Source organism: Cyclopterus lumpus, chromosome 17, assembly GCF_009769545.1.
Source record: "Cyclopterus lumpus isolate fCycLum1 chromosome 17, fCycLum1.pri, whole genome shotgun sequence".
NCBI lineage: Eukaryota > Metazoa > Chordata > Actinopteri > Perciformes > Cyclopteridae > Cyclopterus > Cyclopterus lumpus.
Window position 1 is genome coordinate 22,920,770 of NC_046982.1, and position 22,850 is coordinate 22,943,619.

Sequence of the window (22,850 nt, forward strand, 5' to 3'; positions counted from 1 at the left end):
CACTAACATTTAACCTTTAAACTAACCATTTAACCTTTAAACTAACCATTTAACCTTACACTAACATTTAACCTTTAAACTAACCATTTAACCTTTAAACTAACCATTTAACCTTTACACTAACATTTAACCTTTAAACTAACCATTTAACCTTTAAACTAACCATTTAACCTTTACACTAACATTTAACCTTTAAACTAACCATTTAACCTTTAAACTAACCATTTAACCTTTACACTAACATTTAACCTTTAAACTAACATTTAACCTTTAAACTAACCATTTAACCTTTACACTAACATTTAACCTTTAAACTAACATTTAACCTTTACACTAACATTTAACCTTTAAACTAACATTTAACCTTTAAACTAACCATTTAACCTTTAAACTAACCATTTAACCTTTACACTAACATTTAACCTTTAAACTAACATTTAACCTTTAAACTAACCATTTAACCTTTAAACTAACCATTTAACCTTTACACTAACATTTAACCTTTAAACTAACATTTAACCTTTAAACTAACCATTTAACCTTTACACTAACATTTAACCTTTAAACTAACATTTCACCTTTAAACTAACCATTTCACTTTTAAACTAACTATTTAACCTTTAAACTAACTATTTAACTTTTACACTAACTATTTAACCTTTAAACTAACTATTTAACCTTTAAACTAACTATTTAACTTTTAAACTAACTATTTAGATTTTAAACTAACCATTTAACCTTTACACTAACATTTAACCTTTAAACTAACCATTTAACCTTTAAACTAACTATTTAACCTTTAAACTAACCATTTAACCTTTACACTAACATTTAACCTTTACACTAACATTTAACCTTTAAACTAACCATTTAACCTTTAAACTAACCATTTAACCTTACACTAACATTTAACCTTTAAACTAACCATTTAACCTTTACACTAACATTTAACCTTTAAACTAACCATTTAACCTTTAAACTAACCATTTAACCTTACACTAACATTTAACCTTTAAACTAACCATTTAACCTTTAAACTAACCATTTAACCTTTACACTAACATTTAACCTTTAAACTAACCATTTAACCTTTAAACTAACCATTTAACCTTTACACTAACATTTAACCTTTAAACTAACCATTTAACCTTTAAACTAACCATTTAACCTTTACACTAACATTTAACCTTTAAACTAACATTTAACCTTTAAACTAACCATTTAACCTTTACACTAACATTTAACCTTTAAACTAACATTTAACCTTTACACTAACATTTAACCTTTAAACTAACATTTAACCTTTAAACTAACCATTTAACCTTTAAACTAACCATTTAACCTTTACACTAACATTTAACCTTTAAACTAACATTTAACCTTTAAACTAACCATTTAACCTTTAAACTAACCATTTAACCTTTACACTAACATTTAACCTTTAAACTAACATTTAACCTTTAAACTAACCATTTAACCTTTACACTAACATTTAACCTTTAAACTAACATTTAACCTTTAAACTAACCATTTAACCTTTACACTAACATTTAACCTTTAAACTAACCATTTAACCTTTACACTAACATTTAACCTTTAAACTAACCATTTAACCTTTACACTAACATTTAACCTTTAAACTAACATTTAACCTTTAAACTAACCATTTAACCTTTACACTAACATTTAACCTTTAAACTAACATTTAACCTTTACACTAACATTTAACCTTTAAACTAACATTTAACCTTTAAACTAACCATTTAACCTTTAAACTAACCATTTAACCTTTACACTAACATTTAACCTTTAAACTAACATTTAACCTTTAAACTAACATTTAACCTTTAAACTAACCATTTAACCTTTACACTAACATTTAACCTTTAAACTAACATTTAACCTTTAAACTAACCATTTAACCTTTACACTAACATTTAACCTTTAAACTAACATTTAACCTTTAAACTAACCATTTAACCTTTACACTAACATTTAACCTTTAAACTAACCATTTAACCTTTAAACTAACCATTTAACCTTACACTTGCCTTTAACTGGGAACCAGCTGTTACATCAATAGAAACCGGACTCACTTGTTTCTACCAAGACTTGACTCCAGATCCTAAACCCAGGTTTTGGACATCAGATGTGTTGGAGCGTTCTGGTTCCCAGAGAAGATGAATAAAGGACATTTGACTCACTGGTTTCAACTACTAATCTGGTTCCTCTTCCAAAGTCGGTCTTTCTTAATCCAGACTCAGTCACAGTTCTCAACTACAAAACAAAAACTCGAGCTCGAGCTTCATGTTTTGTTTCTTTTCACAACGATATGAAGGCGTATTATCTTCATTTTTCAATCTTTTTTCAATCTTAAGATTCTTTACTTTTTTGCAAACTTTGAATTTCCACAAGTTCATTTTTCATGTGAAAGGACTCATTTTGGTTCTTGAGAGAAAACAAACTTACAAGAATATGTTTTTTCTGACTTCAGATTCAACAAGACAAACAAAACCTGACTTTTAAAACCTGTAAATGATAAACACTGATGAAGAAGGAACTAACCAGCTCACACCTGATATGACATATGATATATATGATGTAACATAATACATAATACAGTACTAACAATACTACAATACTAACTGAACTTACTGTCCTCCCCAAAACATATTTTCTAGCTCAAACAAAAGAAAAACCTAAAGAATCTGACTAATAAATTGCATCCAGCACTTTTCCCGACTGTATTGATAACTGTATTAATACAGATTATGTTAAATGAACTAATCTTAATAAAGGCAACAGTATTATTTCAACAGTTGATTGTCCATGAACCTGTTTATTATTCCCTTAAACAAAACGATAATAATTACTCATACAGTTTACAATAGATAAATAATCTTGCTCAGTCATTAAAGGGAAAAATGTTTCTCTGTATAGTCATAATTCTTCCTGAAATATAGTTTTGATAAAAACATTAAAAAAACTTAAAGTAACTGCAGAATTAGAGTTGAACACAAACTCATATATATATATATATATATATATATATATATATATATATATATATATATATATATATATATATTCATAATCTAAAACATTTGACTGGTGTATTACTAATAAGGGTACAAAAGCACAGATGTGCCTTCACTGGAAACAATAAAACTATTTATTTTGTTTTCATTTAACGACTCAAAGCATTTCATTAATAACACGAATGTGACAGAAATGTCTTCAAGAAAGAATTAGAATGGAAATGTTGAAATACACTTTTAATCTAAGGTTAGTTGATTTCCATAAAGATTTGTGTTTTTATACTACATTTTATTTTACAATGTTCATTTTTACTAATTATTTTCTTATAAATCGAAAGCAAACGTGATCAAACTCAGTGAAAACAGCCTTTTGAAATGGTACAACAGTTTATAAATGATAGTTCAGAAGTCAGACAAACATAAACTAACCTTCTAAAATGTGTCATTAGAATTGTGATGATAGTCAAATGTTGTGATTGTTCATAATCCATTTGTCATGTTCCTAATGAATCGTTAATACTCTGCTCTCGACTGTTAGTGAATCTGATCTGATTAATAACCATGAAGACACTCTATTATTCTATCATTCATTCTTTTTAGGGACTGAATATTGTTCATTAACCAGAAAAGTCTGCCCATAAAATGTGATAATTCAGAAATGAAATGATATGAGTGAATGGGAAAAAAACTATTATACACATATAGATACATATGGGTACGTACATATGTAGAATAACTCGAGCCAACACATTTTGAGTTTCCATACGCAGATGATGAGAAACAAGGTCACATGATACAATATATATATATATATATATATGTATATATACATATATACATATATAGGTCAATGACGTCTTAAAGCTTCTCCATTTATATTTAAAAAGGAGATAGGAAAAGAAAATATTCACATTCTAATTCAGCTGAAATATATATATAGATATAGATATTTTTAATGGATCATATGAAGCACTTTGAATCGCCTCGTTGTTGAAATGTTATTATTTGATACAAATATACTTAATTAACCTTAATTTAACTGATCGTCATTCTGGCAGAAATTTGTACAAAAAAACTTGAATACATTTCAATAAAGGAGTGGGAGGTCTTAATGTTTTATTGTTATTTTTGTTTGTGTCTAATTCTTATTATATATTATAACCAGCTTGTTTTAGTTGGATGTCATGGAAAGTTGTTCCTAAAATCATCAACAATAAGGATTAATTCAATATTTGTGTTCACTTACTGGAGAAGACTGACGAGTTCAGAGGAACCCAGAAATATGAACCAGGCATATCTCTATGAATTATGAGGAGTTTTTAAAAAACTTTTGAATACATACAATATATACAAATCAATGATTATGCTGGTGACTTTTTTACAAATTTAGTATTGTGAATTTTAATAGATTTAAAGTCATTTATATGTGTATGTATTTATTGTGATTTTGGGCTAATAATATAAAATTGAGTTGATTTTACTTTACTCGTAGCCGTCATGATATTTTTTTTTACTTTGACAAAACCACAAACTTTAATACATTTAATATTTTTAAATATATACATTTTGTTGTGGTTTAAATCAATTTCTGCATTTTTATCATCAAACTATGCTATACTATGTTTCTTTTAGCTTGGCAAAAACAATAACAAATCAATATAAAAATCAATCTTTTAACTACAACATTGTACAATATTATGTTAAATGGTGAATTATGTGAATATTAAAAGAACAATATGGTTGAACTTGAGTCATTTCATTGATCATTCTGAACAATAATTCATTGTTTCATCCTTTCGGTGGAACTGCAACTGTTTGTCTTAAAACAAAAAAATATGACCTCAATATTTCATCAGTGACACTTACAGCAAAAGCCAATTGAATAACTTCTTTAAATTAATTTAAAGCCCTTTTCTAAGTTATAGGATCCCATCATCCATCAAGTTTGATGAATTGTTCAAAGTTTCGTCTGAGTTAGAAAATCTAAAGATTTGTATAAAGTGTAATTATTTGTTCATTTTAGCTCATTGACAAGTTGGTGTTTTGACTTATTGTTGAATTATGGAGTCACAAACTTACTGGAGATATTAACGTCATGATAGTTTTCTGAAAGGCCAATAAATACATAAATATAAAGAACATGTTGTGAATAAAACTTTTCAGTCATACTGACATTTCCAACCAATCGGGCCATCTTTTTCACACTGTTAAACAATCATATTACATCTTATTTATAACAATAATTGTATTTTGTATACTCACCGCTCTCTACAGTTAGTTGGACTCCTTTTCCAAAGATTAACTTCCAGTTTCCAGACGAAGTGACACAGTCATTTTAACCTGAACATTAATTACATAAAAGCTGTATCCTCTCTCTCTCTGTATATATATATATATATATATATATATATATATATATATATATATATATATATATATATATATATTATCTATATTATATATATACAGGTATATATAAAATATTTCCTCTATATTATGTATATCTATATTTCCTCTATATTTTATATATCTCCTCTATATTATATATATCTATATTTCCTAGTTCCTCTATATTATATATATATATTTCCTATTTTCTTTATATTATATTTATCTATATTTCCTAATTCCTCTATATTATATATTTATATTTCATATTTTCTTTATATTATATTTATCTATATTTCCTATTTCCTCTATATTCTATATATCTATATTTCCTAGTTCATCTTTATTATATATATATATACTTCCTATTTTCTCTATATTATATTTATCTATATTTCCTCAAGTTACATTTGACAAATTACAGGTGCATTTTGTATATATATATATATATATATATATATATATATATACATACACTGGTACGTGGACTCTTTGGACAACATAATTTGTTGTGCGTTTGAAAATAATTCCTTTGTGTGTTATCAAAGAAAAATCCCTATTTTTTGACATTCAACATTAACTTTTGATTTTCCTAATTAATGATCTCTTATCTTCTTATTACAACTGGTCATTGAAGATAAATATTGTATGAAATATTATCCCTTAAAACGTGAACTTTTCCGTTTCTTGAGAGTTTTGTGATCTCTGGACTTTAGTTGAACATGTTTTGACTTTTGAAGATGAAATCATACATCGGTCTGGTTTCTTGAGTAGATTAAAGGAGCTCCATACATAATGTTTATGATACATTCCATGGTTAGTCTGGTTCCACCTCCAGTATTCACACAAACTCAGTAAACTTTGTCTGAATAAAATCTGAAAAGTTTTCTGTCCAGTAGAAAAACTGTTATTATATTTAATAAATACACAGATTATTCTGATTGATGTATTTGATCATTATGATCAATGAGTCCTGATAACAGTTGTGTCCCTTTTTTATCTTCTATTCTGACTTTGTTTAAATAATCAATAAAAAAGTGAAGTTTGTTTATAAGACAATTCATATAATTAGTATTCATAGTCTTACTGGGTTCAATGGTTAGTCTGGTTCCAGTCCCAAAGATCATCTTGGATCCATAATTCACACGACAAGAAGCTCCGGAACAAAAACTGAACCAAATGTTTCTACTTCTTCAGAGTTATTACGTCCCAGTTAGATACAAAGATTATTTCAATTCAAAACAAATAAAAATGGACAAATAACAAGTAAATATTGTTTCTGTACAGTTGAGATTCTGTGATTTTACATAAGAATTTTCCTTCAACAATTTATGTTCATAAAACTCTTGTTTTAGCTAAATGTCATTTTGGTTTTTTTATCCCAACATTTCTTTTTTTAGGATTTAGAAAATTTAGAAAAGATTTTCATCTCAAAACCGAGTTAACTAGAAGTTTATGATTGTTTTAATTAATTGTTTTAATTTGAAAAACTGGTTATTATCAGTACTTACTGGTTATTATCAGTACTTACAGGTTATTATCAGTACTTACTGGTTATTATCAGTACTTACTGGTTATTATCAGTACTTACTGGTTATTATCAGTACTTACTGGTTATTATCAGTACTTACAGGTTATTATCAGTACTTACTGGTTATTATCAATACTTACTGGTTAATATCAGTACTTACTGGTTATTATCAGTACTTACTGGTTATTATCAATACTTACTGGTTAATATCAGTACTTACTGGTTATTATCAGTACTTACTGGTTATTATCAGTACAGTACTTACAGGTTATTATCAGTACTTACTGGTTATTATCAGTACTTACTGGTTATTATCAGTACTTACTGGTTAATATCAGTACTTACTGGTTAATATCAGTACTTACTGGTTATTATCAGTACTTACTGGTTAATATCAGTACTTACAGGTTATTATCAGTACTTACAGGTTATCATCAGTACTTACAGGTTATTATCAGTACTTACAGGTTATCATCAGTACTTACAGGTTATTATCAGTACTTACTGGTTATTATCAGTACTTACAGGTTATTATCAGTACTTACTGGTTATTATCAGTACTTACTGGTTATTATCAGTACTTACAGGTTATTATCAGTACTTACAGGTTATTATCAGTACTTACTGGTTATTATCAGTACAGTACTTACAGGTTATTATCAGTACTTACTGGTTATTATCAGTACTTACTGGTTATTATCAGTACTTACTGGTTATCATCAGTATCAGTACTTACAGGTTATTATCAGTACTTACTGGTTATTATCAGTACTTACTGGTTATTATCAGTACTTACTGGTTATCATCAGTACTTACAGGTTATCATCAGTACTTACTGGTTATTATCAATACTTACTGGTTAATATCAGTACTTACTGGTTATTATCAGTACTTACAGGTTATCATCAGTACTTACTGGTTATTATCAGTACTTACTGGTTTCAATGGTTAGTCTGGTTCCAGTTCCAAAGATCATCTTAAATCCATCATTCACACAACGAGAAGCTCCAGAACAAAAACTCTGAACCAAACTTCATTTTAGAAAACTAAATAAATATTGTTATATTTATTATATATTAAATTATGTTAATAAAATATGATGCTTTTGATTATTTTTATCAACTGAATTATCTTTTTTAAATTTTATTTGACTTTTAAATTCAGGAAAACTAAATAAACACAAATGTTTTGTTCTCTCACAGAATCAACGTTTTATACGTTTTCACACTTTTGTTTAAATGATTATTGAACGTTTACATATTTACTGTAAATCAGTTTTTACGTAGAGATACTAAACAATACAGTTATTGTTATGAACAATGCACAGCTCATGTATTGATGATTCATATTATTTAAGGGATGGATGATATTAACAATCAATATGTGTACTCACTGGGTTCAATCAAACGTTGGTCTTAATAATTAAAGAACAGTCAAATACATAAATTACAGTTTTCGATAATATTGTTAATTGTGAATATCTACTAAATAAGATGTTTCTTTACTGCAAAGTTTAGATTCTGAACAAATGTTTGATGCTGTGCATTAATACTTTGATGATTCTGATCAATACTTTTACAACATCAAGGTTTTTACATTTGTGACTTCTGTGCAGTCAAAAAAATAATCACTTTTTAGATATTATGAATCAGCTGTCAACGGTGAACTTTACTAAAATATAGAGAAACTGAAGTTAATGAATATTATTATAATAACGATGACCTCATAAAAACGTATTTCATCTGATGTATTTATTGATTATAATAAGAATTATTTTCTAATTTGTGATGGTTTTATGAGCCTGAATGTTGCTGGTAAAATACATGTAGAGTTTATTAATATGTGTTAACGAGACGCCTCATAACACATAATTATCATAAATGTGTTTCTACTCACTGGGTTCAATGGTTAGTCTGGTCCCAGTCCCAAAGACCATCTTGTTCCCAGTATTCACACAACGAGAAGCTTCATAACACAAACTGAACCATTCACAAAAACATCTTGTTGAACATTTGAGACTTTTGTTTTAATAATTAAATAACAGTCAAATAAATAAATAAATGTTTTCGACAATATAATTATTATTTTAAAGGAATGATGTATCTCTAGTAAAAATGTACTGCACAGTAGAGATACTCAACAAATGTCTTCAATTAGAAAACTGATGAATTGATTTTATGCTTTAACATTGAGATTTGAGTTTTTGAAGTTAACTAATAATAATAATAATAATAATAATAATTTGTATAATTGAGACTTTTGCCTGAATAATTTGGTTCCAATCACAATAAGAACATTGTTGTATTCAAATAAATGTACTAAATATTGTAACATATTTATATTTAATATAGGTATCATAGTCTGTAAATATAATATTTAAGTTATTGTGGATTCTTTACTGTTTTTTATTGCTTATTTGCTTATTTATAACATTTGTTTTGATCTTGTTTCTTTTTACTGCTGCTTTAATCCTGTAAGTTGTAAATAATAAAGGATTATCTTATAATGTTATCAATAAAATATTAAATTTGACATTTATTTAGAGAAAAGTCACTGAATTAACTATTTGTGAAATTGTATTTTTCTCTGTAGAAACATTGTAAAATGTCATTTTAAAGACGCTTCATACAAAATAATATGTATAATTAATATCAGTACTCACTGGGTTCAATGGTTAGTCTGGTCCCAGTCCCAAAGACCACCTTGTTCTCAGTATTCACACAACGAGAAGCTTCATAACACAAACTGAACCATTAACAAAATCATATTTTTGAACATTTGTTTTAATAATTAAAGTATAGTCAAATAAATACATTTCTGTTTTCTTAAATAATAAATCTTTAGTTTAAATATCTACCAAATAAAATGTCTCTTTACTGCAAAGTTTAGATTCTGAATAAATATTTAATGCTCTGAATGAATAATTTGATGATTCTGATCAATACTTTTACAACATCAAGGTTTTTAAATGTGACTTCTGTCCAGTCAATGAAATATTAACTTTTTAATATGAATTAAAAATCAATGTTAAAAAGAAATATTCACTTTTTAATATGATTTAAAGCTTCTCCATTTATATTTAAAAAGGAAAATATTCACAGTCATTCTAATTCAGCTGAAATTGACTTGAATTTATGAACAGTTGCATGAACCTGAATAAAATTAAAATGCTGCCATGAAGGTACAAGGGTGAAAGGGAGGTTAAAGTTAGTCTCAACTAAAGGTAGTTTTTCAGCACATCATTGGCGAATAAATGATGAATCATAGTTACAATAGTGCATCTTGTTCCCGTCACCGTTCACAAACCCAACGACATGATATGAAGATCAACTCTGAGCTTTGAGGCATCAAAACTGAAATGGTCTAACGAAGCATCACGTCAGGAGTATAAATACATTATTCTTCAAGTACTATTTTGTTTGTATGCAATGTAATAAGTCTGTTGCTCAGAGTGGGGAAAGTCATGAAGAGATATTGTGAAACAAGTTAAATCATTTTTCTTTCTCTCTACAAATAACTAACAAAACATCCGCAGTCATTTCCCACATTTGACTTTTGCTCTTTTTGAATGTTGTAATTAAAAAGTGGAAACCAGTGTGACCACCTGACGTGTGCTGCTGTTAACTGAGATATGTTGTCTGGCATTGGGGCTGCATTACAAATAGGTCTTCTGTGGATCAACTTGGATAAACTGGAGATCATTTCAAACAATAGTTATGGAACTTACTGTCCTCCACGGTCAGTTTGATGCCCTCTCCAAACACTATTCTCCAGCTTCCAGAAAGTGTCACACAGGGTTTGCTCCCTCAACTAAAACTGCAGCACCACAACTTGACGAATAAATTGCGTCACATCGTCTGCAAACAGCTGGATACAGGGTTCTGTTAAACACATTAATCAATCTTATTAAATATTGTGAATTATTTTGAGTTCATGTTGAATTCCACAAGCATGCAGCTGTGACCTTGATGTGATTTTAATTTAAATTCTATATATTATATATATATATATATATATATATATATATACATATATATTTCCTTCTGCGTCAGAGTTATTACGTCCCAGTTAGAAAAAAATATTATTTAAATTCAAAACAAATTATAAATGACAAATAACAAGTAAATATTGTTTCTGTACAGTTGAGATTCTGTGATTTTACATAAGAATTTCCTTCAACAATTTATGTTCATAAAACTAAATGTCATTTTGGGTTTTTTATCCCAAAATATTTTTGAAGTTTCATCTCGCAACCGAGTTAACGAGAAGTTTACGATTGATTTAATTCATTCTTTTAATTTGAAAAACTGGTGAATTTCAGCATTTACAGGTTAGTATCAGTACTTACTGGTTATCATCAGTACTTACTGGTTATCATCAGTACTTACTGGTTATCATCAGTACTTACTGGTTATTATCAGTAATTACTGGTTATTATCAGTACTTACAGGTTAATATCAGTACTTACTGGTTATTATCAGTACTTACTGGGTTCGATGGTTAGTCTGGTTCCATTTCCAAAGATCATCTTTTGATTTCCAGTATTCACACAACATGAAGCCGCTCAACAAAAACTCACATGAAGTGAACTGCATGTAGTTACAAATAACAAGTCAATATTGTTTCAGTTGTATTGTTTGAGATTCTGTGGTTTTACATTAAAGATTCTCCTGCAACAATTTATGTTTTTAACAATTTATTTAAATATTGGTTCTCAATGTCATTTTACAACAATTTTCTTAGATTCATAAGTTTGGAGACACAAAGTTAGATATGTTAGATTTGTGTATTCAAGTAAAGGTTGTAATAAATAAACTTATGATCAATACAGTACTCACTGGGTTCAATGGTTAGTCTGGTCCCAGTCCCAAAGACCATCTCTCGTAAACCAGTATTCACACAACGAGAAGCTTCATAACTCAAACTGTCACTTATTCTTTTGAACTTTTCTACATAAATGTTGAGATTTATTTATTATCACGTTGATTAATCGGATTTAAATGTTTTCAACTGAATTTAATTTTATTATCGTGACAATATTTCTTCTGTTACTCATAAAATCCTCTTTAGATCCTTGTTTTAACGCGATGGAGCTGAATTTGGAATTTGATATAAAAACTGTTTTCCCATAGACAACAATGTGAAGCTGAATTATTAATTAATTATTGTGTTTTGTGATAAGTTCATGAGCCAGAATAGTAGAATTAATCATTTACATCACTGTCAGCAGCTTTTTTATCTGTTGTTGTATTTTTGTACACATTCAAACACCATAAAGTTCAATGTTAAAGACGCTTCATAACACATAATTATCATAAATGTGTTTCTACTCACTGGGTTCAATGGTTAGTCTGGTCCCAGTACCAAAGACCATCTTGTCCCAGTACCAAAGACCATCTTGTTTCCAGTATTCACACAACGAGAAGCTTCATAACACAAACTGAACCATTCACAAAAACATCTTGTTGAACATTTGAGACTTTTGTTTTAATAATTAAATAACAGACAAATAAATACATTTCTGTTTTCATGAATAATAAATGTTAAGTTTGAATATCTACCAAATAAAATGTCTCTTTACTGCAAAGATTTAGATTCTGAATAAATATTTAATGCTCTGAATGAATAATTTGATGATTCTGATCAATACTTTTACAACATCAAGGTTTTTAAATACTAATAACAAATCAATATAAAAATCAATCTTTTAACTACAACATTGTACAATATTATGTTAAATGGTGAATTATGTGAATATTAAAAGAACAATATGGTTGAACTTGAGTCATTTCATTGATCATTCTGAACAATAATTCATTGTTTCATCCTTTCGGTGGAACTGCAACTGTTTGTCTTAAAACAAAAAAATATGACCTCAATATTTCATCAGTGACACTTACAGCAAAAGCCAATTGAATAACTTCTTTAAATTAATTTAAAGCCCTTTTCTAAGTTATAGGATCCCATCATCCATCAAGTTTGATGAATTGTTCAAAGTTTCGTCTGAGTTAGAAAATCTAAAGATTTGTATAAAGTGTAATTATTTGTTCATTTTAGCTCATTGACAAGTTGGTGTTTTGACTTATTGTTGAATTATGGAGTCACAAACTTACTGGAGATATTAACGTCATGATAGTTTTCTGAAAGGCCAATAAATACATAAATATAAAGAACATGTTGTGAATAAAACTTTTCAGTCATACTGACATTTCCAACCAATCGGGCCATCTTTTTCACACTGTTAAACAATCATATTACATCTTATTTATAACAATAATTGTATTTTGTATACTCACCGCTCTCTACAGTTAGTTGGACTCCTTTTCCAAAGATTAACTTCCAGTTCCGAAGTGACACAGTCATTTTAACCTGAACATTAATTACATAAAAGCTGTATCCTCTCTCTCTCTGTATATATATATATTATCTATATTATATATATACAGGTATATAATAATATAATAATTTGATGATTCTGATCAATACTTTTACAACATCAAGGTTTTTAAATGTGACTTCTGTCCAGTCAAAGAAATATTAACTTTTTAATATGAATTAAAAATCAATGGTAACATTTACTGAAATATAGAAAAAATGAATTTTATGAATTAATATACTATAATAAAAATAATCTCATAAAAGCGTAAAATTGACGTTAAAACAGAAAGTGTTTTAGTACTATGACGAATACTGTGAAGAGTACTGTGAAGAGTACTGCTGGAAGCCACTACTATCTGTTCAGCTTTCAGCTCTTTGCGGTATAACGTGTAGTTTCTACTTCTTTCGTCTCATTCGTGTATTTTTCACCTTTTCTTGTGTTTTGAGTCAAAAGTGAAAACTGTGTTCTTTCTTTTCTCGAGCAGGTTCATGGTTCCACACATTTGGTTTAAATTCACAGAAACTCACCGGCTTCAGAGACGGTTTCTGTCCAAACAAGCGCTGTCCTCGCTGGTATCCCATAATGCATTTCAGGCTGGTCAGCTGTGGCCTGAAGGCTCACAGGTAGAATACGAGCGTCCCCAAAGGGATCCACACCAGGTGGACCAAGCAACGATTCAATCAGAACTTTGTAGACGGGGTCCAGAAAAAAAAGGTCCTTCAAGAGTCTGCTCATGGTCAGCGCATGGCGACCCCCGTAATACAAACCCCTCGTGACCTGAACCATGGCGACCCCCGTAATACAAACCCCTCGTGACCTGAACCATGGCGACCCCCGTAATACAAACCCCTCGTGACCTGAACCATGGCGACCCCCGTAATACAAACCCCTCGTGACCTGAACCATGGCGACCCCCGTAATACAAACCCCTCGTGACCTGAACCATGGCGACCCCCGTAATACAAACCCCTTGTGGAGCTCAACATGGCCGTCTGGATCAGAGGCTTCTGATGAATGAAGACTGAAAAATAAAAAGCTGAGAGAAGTTCAGATTGAAGAGTTATAAAATGTATTGATGCAGAATCCTAACTTGTTGCTGGGTAGAAGTCCTCACGGTGATCAGGACTCCTCTTCAACTTCCTCTCCTCTGAAGTAAAAACTCCTCCTGGAGAAACTGTACAGTCTCTGTAACAGGAAGGAAGGAGCACAAGTCATGTGACCCGTTTCTGAATGAAACCTCAAAGCAGCTGCTTCCTGTCTGACGAGTTCTTCAGCCTCCAGTAGAGTTTACACATGCAGACAAAACACGTCAACAAACTCTTAATACGGTCCGACGTCTGGTCTCCAGCTCTAATTCAATCTTCTTACTGCTTATTATTTAATAAATGTATTTCATCTCTAAACCAGTATTAAACTGTATTTTTTACAGACAGACATAGGAGCCTTTCGTTGGAGTCAAGACTCGTGGATTTGGTTTGGTTTGGTTACTTTATTAGTACCGTAGGTAGACTTGGTTTGCAGTAGAAAACAGTAGAAAACAGTAGAAAACAGTAGAAAACAGTAGAAAACAGTAGAAAACGAGGCATCCATCTCGACATACATTACAACAAACACATACAACCAGACAAACATGATAAAAGTACTCAAAGCTACAGATGTATAATTATAATAATAATAATAATAATAATGTGTTCACCTGCGTGGTTTTATACCTCTTTGTTCTGCACGTGGTCCTAAAGACCTCCGTCTGGAGGGAGGAGCTGAAACTCCCCCAAAGGGAGGAGTCCCTTAACATGGAGCCTCTGTGTGGTGTTCAGGGACTCTGGACTAAGTCGTGTCTCACCAATCAGCTTGCTGGACCATCTCACAATCTGATGCACAGAGTTCCTGTTCTTTAAAGACAGGTTTCCAAACCATGACACCAAAGAAAAAGATCAAATGGATTCAATAAAAGCACGATACAATAAAGTCATCATGACAGTTTCCTTCTTGCACACGGCTTTGCTTCAAAGTTCAGTTTGGAGTCGATAATCGTCCCAAGATATTTATAAGATTGTACACATTCCACAGTCTGACCCTTAATGCATATGACTTCATGTGTGTGGGCATGTCTTCTAAAATCAATGATCATATCTTTGGTTTTTCGATATGTTTAATTGAAGATATGACTCCTCACACCACGTGGATGACCGTGGCTGGTCTCATTGTCCTGGAGCCGACTGACGATAACAGAATCATCTGCATACTTTAAAATGGTCCTATTATCATACACACTCTGACACATATGTGTGTACAGAACGAATAAAAGGGGCGAAAGCACACATCCTTGTGGAGGAGCACTCTTTGTGTCCTATTAGTTAAAAAGTCAAGGATCCAACCTACAAGATTGTGACTTAAGTCAAATTGTTCTAAAGCCGACTGGTTAAAATATGAGGTTGGATTGTGTTAAAAGCAGAAGAGAAATCAAGAAATAAAAGTCTGACATGAGATCCATTTCCCTCCAGATGTTTAAAAATTAAATTAAACAGTGACTCCTCTACTCCTTTGTGTGGCCTTTAAGCAAACTGCAGAGGATCAAGTATCAAGTGTCATCTCAGTTTTCCTTAACATTTCTGACTTAACCAGTTTCTCGAAAGTTTTTATTACAATTGATGTAAGAGCGACCGGTCTAAAATCATTTAGGCTTTTGGGACAACTGGATTTGGGAACGGGGACTACGACAGCATCCTTCCAGACCGTGGGAACATGCTGTGCCTGTAAGGATTTATTGAAACTGTTGTGAGATACAGGATTCAGTTCTTTTGCACACGTTTTAAGTAGACGACCACAGATGTTGTCAGGTCCATGACTCTTATTTATTTTTATTGAATGGAGGGCCTTTTCCACGTCCTTTTGGTCTATGTCAAAGTGCCGATTGTCTTGCAGTTTATGAGTCAATTCCTGAATTTCATGACTAAAATCAAAGGTATCAAAACGAATATAAAAACGATTGAGGGCAAACTCAGAATCTGATTTGAAGCCATCCAGAGTGACACGACTGTTCTGTGGATTCCCAAGGCCTGCAATAGTTTTCATGCTGGACCAAGCTGAGCCGAGGTTATTTGCAGCCATCTTCTTCTCTAGTTCTTTTTTGTAGTTATGTTTTGCTCTTAAAATTTCTATTTTTAGCTCTTTGTTAGCTACATGCAGATCAGAGGCTACTCCCTGTTTAAAAGCCAGTTTCTTTTTCTGTATACTGGACTTGACGGATTTGGTCACCCATGGTTTGTTATTAGGATACATTTTAACTTGCTTACAAGGAATGATCATGTCCCTGCAAAAGGCAGCATATGAGCATGTTACATCAGTCAGCTCGTCCAAATCACCACCACAAGACTGGTGAAACATGTCCCAGTCAGTGCAGTCAGAACATTCCTGCAGGCAGAGCACGGATTCTTCTGTCCAGTCTTTTATGTCCTTTATCTGTGCTTTCTAAATAAAGACCTATGTGTAATGCCCAGACCTTCTGGGTAGTTTTTGTCGTCACTGTCTGTTTTTGTTGTGTTTTCTGTCACTCACCTTTTCTCTCGTTTTACACGCCCTCCTGTGTGATTACAAGTCCCGCCCTCATTGTTTCCATCTGTATCTGGTTCCCCTGTGTATTTAGTCTGTCTACTCCTTGTTCAATGCCAGTTTGTCTCTTAACGTCCATGAGCTTACCAGCGATTTACCCCTGTGTGCCTTCCTGTGCTTTGACCTGTTTCTGTCCACTTGTGACACAATTTGGATTCCTCTGCCTGTCTGTCAGATTACCCCTGTACGAACCCTGCCCGAAGTAAAGACTTTGCTTTTAAACCTGACTACCTCTTCTCGAGTCTGCCTTTGAGTCCTGCTCCCCGTGGCTCCCAGCCTTCCTAACAGTACAAACTGGCCAAACATGGACACTCAACGGACGCCGCTTTCCTCCGTCAAGCTCTCGCCTCGCAAGGCGTTCTCGTGGGCCGTCACAAGCAACTTCTCCAGGACATGATGGAGTCTATCCGATTCCTTTCTGCGAACGTGAACCAGATTGGACAGCAGCTCCGTCAGGTTTCCTCACAGCTGCCCTCTTCAGTCCAAGAAGCCCCTGTTCCTTCTCTACCTGCTAACCAGCCCGCCTTTGGCTCCCGGGAGCCACACGTTCCTGCGCCGGAGCGCTACACTGAAGATCTGGGAACATGCAGGTTGTTTCTTATGCAATGCTCCTTAGTTTTTGACCTGCAGCCCTCTAGGTATGTGACTGATAAAGCTAGGATTGCCTTTATTATGGGGTCACTTACTGGGACAGTCAGTCTTCTGCTAACTTCTCATACCAGTGTTTCTCTGATGAGATGCGTAGGGTTTTCGACCACCCCGTTAGCAGTAAAGACGTTGCCTCATGTCTACTTTCCCTACGGCAGGCATCCCAAGTTTTCCATAGACTTCAGAACTATAGCGCAGGGGTCAGGGTGGTCTGATGTATCTCTCCAGGGGTATTTTCTCAGAGGGCTTAACAACCCAGTGAGGGGGGAACTAGTGGTGAGGGATGACTCGGGTTAGAGAGACGTCTCGGGGAGTTTAGGAGAGAGAGACCTAGCCGCCCCTTTAGCTCGCCAGTCCCTTGCTCAGTCCCCCCCCTTTCCATTTGGGAGAGGCGGTCCAAGTCTCGACCGGAACCCATCCCCCAGCTGCAGCTACTGCGGCCAGATGGGCCACCTCGTTGCCTCTTGTCCAGTAAAAGACCGGGCTCGCCAATGAAGAGGACGTCACTGGTGAGCCGTACAACACTGTCCGTAAGTCCCTCTTGTGTACTTCTCCGACCACCTCTCTCAGTCAGATGGTGTTGCTGGATTCCGGTTCGGACGCCAACCTGATGGACACAGGATTGGCTCAAAACTGGGGTTAGAGAGCCGTCCACTCTCCAAACCTCTGGAAGCTAGCGCTCTCGATGGGCGCCTACTCTGCCGACTAACTCACCACACATCCCTTGTACAGTTAAACTTCCCTGACCACCACACAGAGACTATCTGTTTTCACCTGTTCCAGTCCCTGCAACACCCACACATTTTGGGCTACCCCTGGCTGTCCCAACACAACCCCCATATGGACTGGGCTTTGGGAGAGTGATCGCATGGCGCAAGGAGTGTTCAGAGAGATGCCTTCCCACAAGATCATCTCTGGTCTTTCCACCTCCTGTGCCTCAGCCGGCATGTCCGCTGGATTCCGACTACCCAGACTTTTCTAAGGTGCCGGCATGCTACCATGACCATAAGGAGGTGTTTAATAAAGCCAGAGACACTTCTCTGCCTCCACATCAGGAGTATGATTGCACCATCGATCTTCTCCTCCAAGAAGAAGACCCTACTCCCAGTCTGCGCCTGAGACAGTCAATGAAGGAGTATGTGACCTCCTCGTTGCCTGCAGGTCTTAATCGTCTCCAGCGGGAGCGTTTTCTTTTTTTTTGTCAGCAAGAAGGAAAAGACCCTTCGCCCCTGTATCGATTACAGGGGTTTGAACGACATCACCATCAAGAACAGGTACCCCTCCATCTGATTTCATCGGCATTTGATCTGTTACAAGGTGCTAAAGTCTTTACTAAGCTTGACTTAAGAAATGCGTATCATCTGGTCAGAATAAGGAAGGGAGACGAATGGAAGACTGCTTTCAACACCCCTAGTGGGCATTACGAGATATTCGTAATGCCCACTAGGGGAACTCATAGGGTCCATTGGACCTGGCTGTGTCTGAAGCTGGTCCTGGGTCCTTGCCCCTGCTTCCTGCATCCAGCCTCTAGCCTCGACCTGGCCTCCTTCCCAATGGCCCTGCCTCTTTCTCTGTGCCTCCTGCCTCAAAGGCCGGCCTCATTGGTCTGGCCTCTTTCGCGATGCCTCCTGCCTCCTGTCTCCGTGGCCCTGCTGATGCGCCCAGCCTGCGTAGCTAACAGAGATAAGAACAAATCAATGTGCTGGAGAGAGCTGTTTTCTATGATTCTGCCACACTAACTTTTGTTAAGAGTTGATAGATTATGTTTGTGAGAAATATGCTGACTTTGCAGAAACATAAACTGGTTTAGACTGGTTTAGATACTGTTTAGCCCCACATTGTCTTCTCATGATTTTTGTTGTGTTTCTTTAAAAAGGTGTGTAACTTTCAGGTGTGTATAAGTGAGCATGAGGCCTTTTCAAATGTAGAAGCTTATGCCACAGACTGCCCTGAGTAGCTGTCAGAGACTATATTTCTCGTTTCCCGATTGACATAGAACATCTTCCATCATACTAGTAATAGGTCTCTGGATCAAACCGCTTGACCTTCAAGGATTAAACAGCAGAGAAGACTTTTAGTGGAGGCCTCTGATGGTGTTTGAACATGAGTTGTGTTATCGTCTCAAAGTTAAACAGAGTGAGGCTCCCTCTAGTGGATGTTGTGCAGTATTGTCTTTGCTCCAAAGGTTTTTGTACAGAGACTGTGTGTTTCCTGTCACTGTGGGCCTCAGAGCACAGTAGTACACAGCAGAGTCTGTCACTGCAGCAGAGGAGATGTACATCAGGATTTGGTTTTGATCCACTTCAATCTCCAGTCCAGAGGTTTTAGAAAGTCCTACGGACCCTGAAGCATAGTGTGAGATGAGGAACTCTGGTGGTTTTCCTGGATATTGTCGATACCAGAAGAAATAATTGCTAGATGATAGTTTGGAGTATTTGTAGGACAGAGTTACAGTGCTGTCTTCTAAACTGGACACTTCTTTGTTGACTGGACTGAGGTCTTCACAGCTGACCCCTAAAGGAAGAGAGAACTCCAAAGACTCAGTTAATGGATCACATTCAAATAACATTTGACTTGTATATACACAATCTTACAAACCTCTTAGAAAGCCAAATGACAGTAGGGAAAGTAAATAATAGTCTAATGCCAGCATGTTGAGTAAAGGTGATGTTGATGGTTTGTGTATTGTGTTGAATAGAGTTCCTCTCTCTTCTATAGTTCAGGGACATCTTAGCTCCTCCTTGAATCTCTCTTAGATCTGTTTTCTCTTCTTTCAGTTCCTCTTCCTCCTGGTTAAGAGACTCGTAGCTGCATTTTCTACCAGCTGGAGGTGTTTTGGGCTTTATGACAGGAGTTATCCATAAGTAGCTGTGATGATGCATTTAAGGGGTTTCAAAGACCAGAAAAACTACTTATCTTAGTCTGTGATGACAACCAGCTTGTAGAGATAATTTATTAATAATGTCCATGTTCCAGTGATCTTTTAAAATCCCACCATCCTTTATTGTAGTATATCTAGACCCACACTATCCAGTTACTCTATCCTTTGCTAATGATGTCTCTCCTGATTGAAATGCATACGATAGAATTTATTCATATAATGTGAGTAGTAGTAGTACGACTATCCAAAATAACAGCAGCATATAATAATAATGAAAGCAGTAGTGGTATTGGCAATAAAGCTAATAATAATAATAATGATGATGTCTGGCAGGACCAGCGTCCAGATATAACCACGATCCATGTAAACCTGTGAGGAGAGAAAACATAAAGCAGACATGCAAAAAGTCGTTTCCCAGCGTAAACCTCTTGAAAGTAAACTGCATTCTAATGACGTGGAACTGCTATTTAAACACATTCTCAGGAGATTGGGTTGGATGTCATGATAGGTCAAATGAGCTGATGATTCATTAAATCTCATCCTGAAATACTATGTGCAGACAGTGAGCAATAAACTTAACCTCAACGGACAGGGAAGATTTATTTACAGAATTAAAGCAGCAAGATAATATCTTGGTTATTAAAACATCTGGAAAAACAGTGCTTTATATAAACCAGCTGCTATTACTGAATTATAATAGAATATATAATCACATACTATCAGCAACATAACTTGATCCAAAGACAACATGTAAACATAAAATGAGAGGCCCTATGATTGAACCCTGTGGAACACCAAAAGAACCCACATTCGGACACAACCACAGATAAACCACTTTTAAGTAGAAAACAACAAATTCAATCAAAAGTCTGATGACAACTAGTTTATTGAGACTTTGTTCAAACTGTGTGAATTATCAATAATGCATTTGAAGATGAGCGTAAATATATTTAAACACTGTTACATATCATTAAAAAAATGTCCGATATTTTACTCAAATATATTTTGGCATTGTTCAAATTGTTTCATATTCAGGCTTTTGACAATATAAGTGAGTCTAACAAAGAATTTACTTTAAAAGTTCTATCTGAGCTCTAATAGATCTCGGCCTGTTCCTTCTTCAGTGCTTCATTTTCTGTTGTTTTCATCACCACGACAAAGAATCCAGACTGTATCATCAACACTACTGAAGTTACAGAGTGAGGCTCCCTCTAGTGGATGTTGTGCAGTTTTGTCTTTGCTCCAAAGGTTTTTGTACAGAGTTGTGGTGTTTCCTGTCACTGTGGGCCTCATAGCACAGTAGTACACAGCAGAGTCTGACAGATGAAGCTTCTGGATCTTCAGAGGAACTGATCTTAAGGTGGAATCCAGTGTGGATGAAAATCTCTCCTCGTCCTCGGTTTCCCCCGAGCCAACCTTAAAGCGACTCAGGATGAATTTGGGGCTGTTGTTTCCGTCCTGTTTGTACCAGAAGAGATAATGATTTGATGAACTGCTGTTGTATTGACAGCCAAGTGTCACGGCCTCTCCTTCAGTAGCTGCCACCTCTGCTTGTGGCTGCAGCACGCTGTCTGTTTGTGCTCTGCTTCCTGTAACACAGAAACAAACAGTATCAGAAGCCTGTCTGTGTTGGACTGATAGCAAGGACACAAAGGTGTGTTCATACCAAGGCTCAGAGCAGCCAGCAACACTGACATGAATAGAGGCGCCATGTCTGCAGTGCGTAGTCACTGTGAACTCCCGCAGCTCTTCATCAACACTGAGGAGGTGATTCGAAGGAGGAGCCTGATCTTATTTACAGCCCCGTGTTCTTCGCTCCCGAGGACTCTCAACACCTTCACTTCCACTCTCCTTTCCCACCACAACCAATGGATGTCATGTTTCCTATCAGAACCTTTGAAAGTAAACTGAGAAGGAACATCTGGACAACAGGTCACTTGTGTGTCATGATTGTGCAGGGCTGGACCCAAAAGCAAGAACACAGAGCTAGAGTTAAACACAAATAATCTTTATTTCGAACGCCAGAGAGCGGTGTGGAACTCGCGCTGGCGTCCGAGCAGGCTGGTGGCTGGTTGGGTGGCTAGGCTGTTCTTCAGGGGGATTCCGGGGAAGCAGAGGGGCTGTAGCTTGAAAAGCACAAGTTAGCAACTAGAATGTATCTGTACTCAGAGAGGCCGGGGCAGTCGTTCTGGGAAAGTGAACTGACGATCTGACAAGGAGTTGAGGGAGAACTGAGGCAGATATAGTGGGGAGCTTGATGAGAGAATGGGTTTCATGTTTGTGGGTTGATTGGCAGCAGGAGGGGGGGGGGGGAAGGCCACGCCCAGGCAGACACAGATAAATAGGGAACCATGACATTTTGATGCTCTTTAT

At 34.6% G+C, this 22,850-nt stretch overlaps 1 gene segment (V, D, J or C); it reads right to left on the minus strand.

Annotated features, from left to right (window-relative positions):
• The window catches only part of LOC117746433, a 27,244-nt gene extending 4,854 nt beyond the window's left edge, over positions 1-22,390 (minus strand). Inside the window, 3 exon segments of the V gene segment in view lie at positions 11,446-11,504; positions 21,763-22,066; positions 22,144-22,390. Of these exon segments, the coding sequence occupies positions 11,446-11,504; positions 21,763-22,066; positions 22,144-22,189 (409 nt within the window).
• Positions 22,391-22,850: the final 460 nt, after the last annotated feature.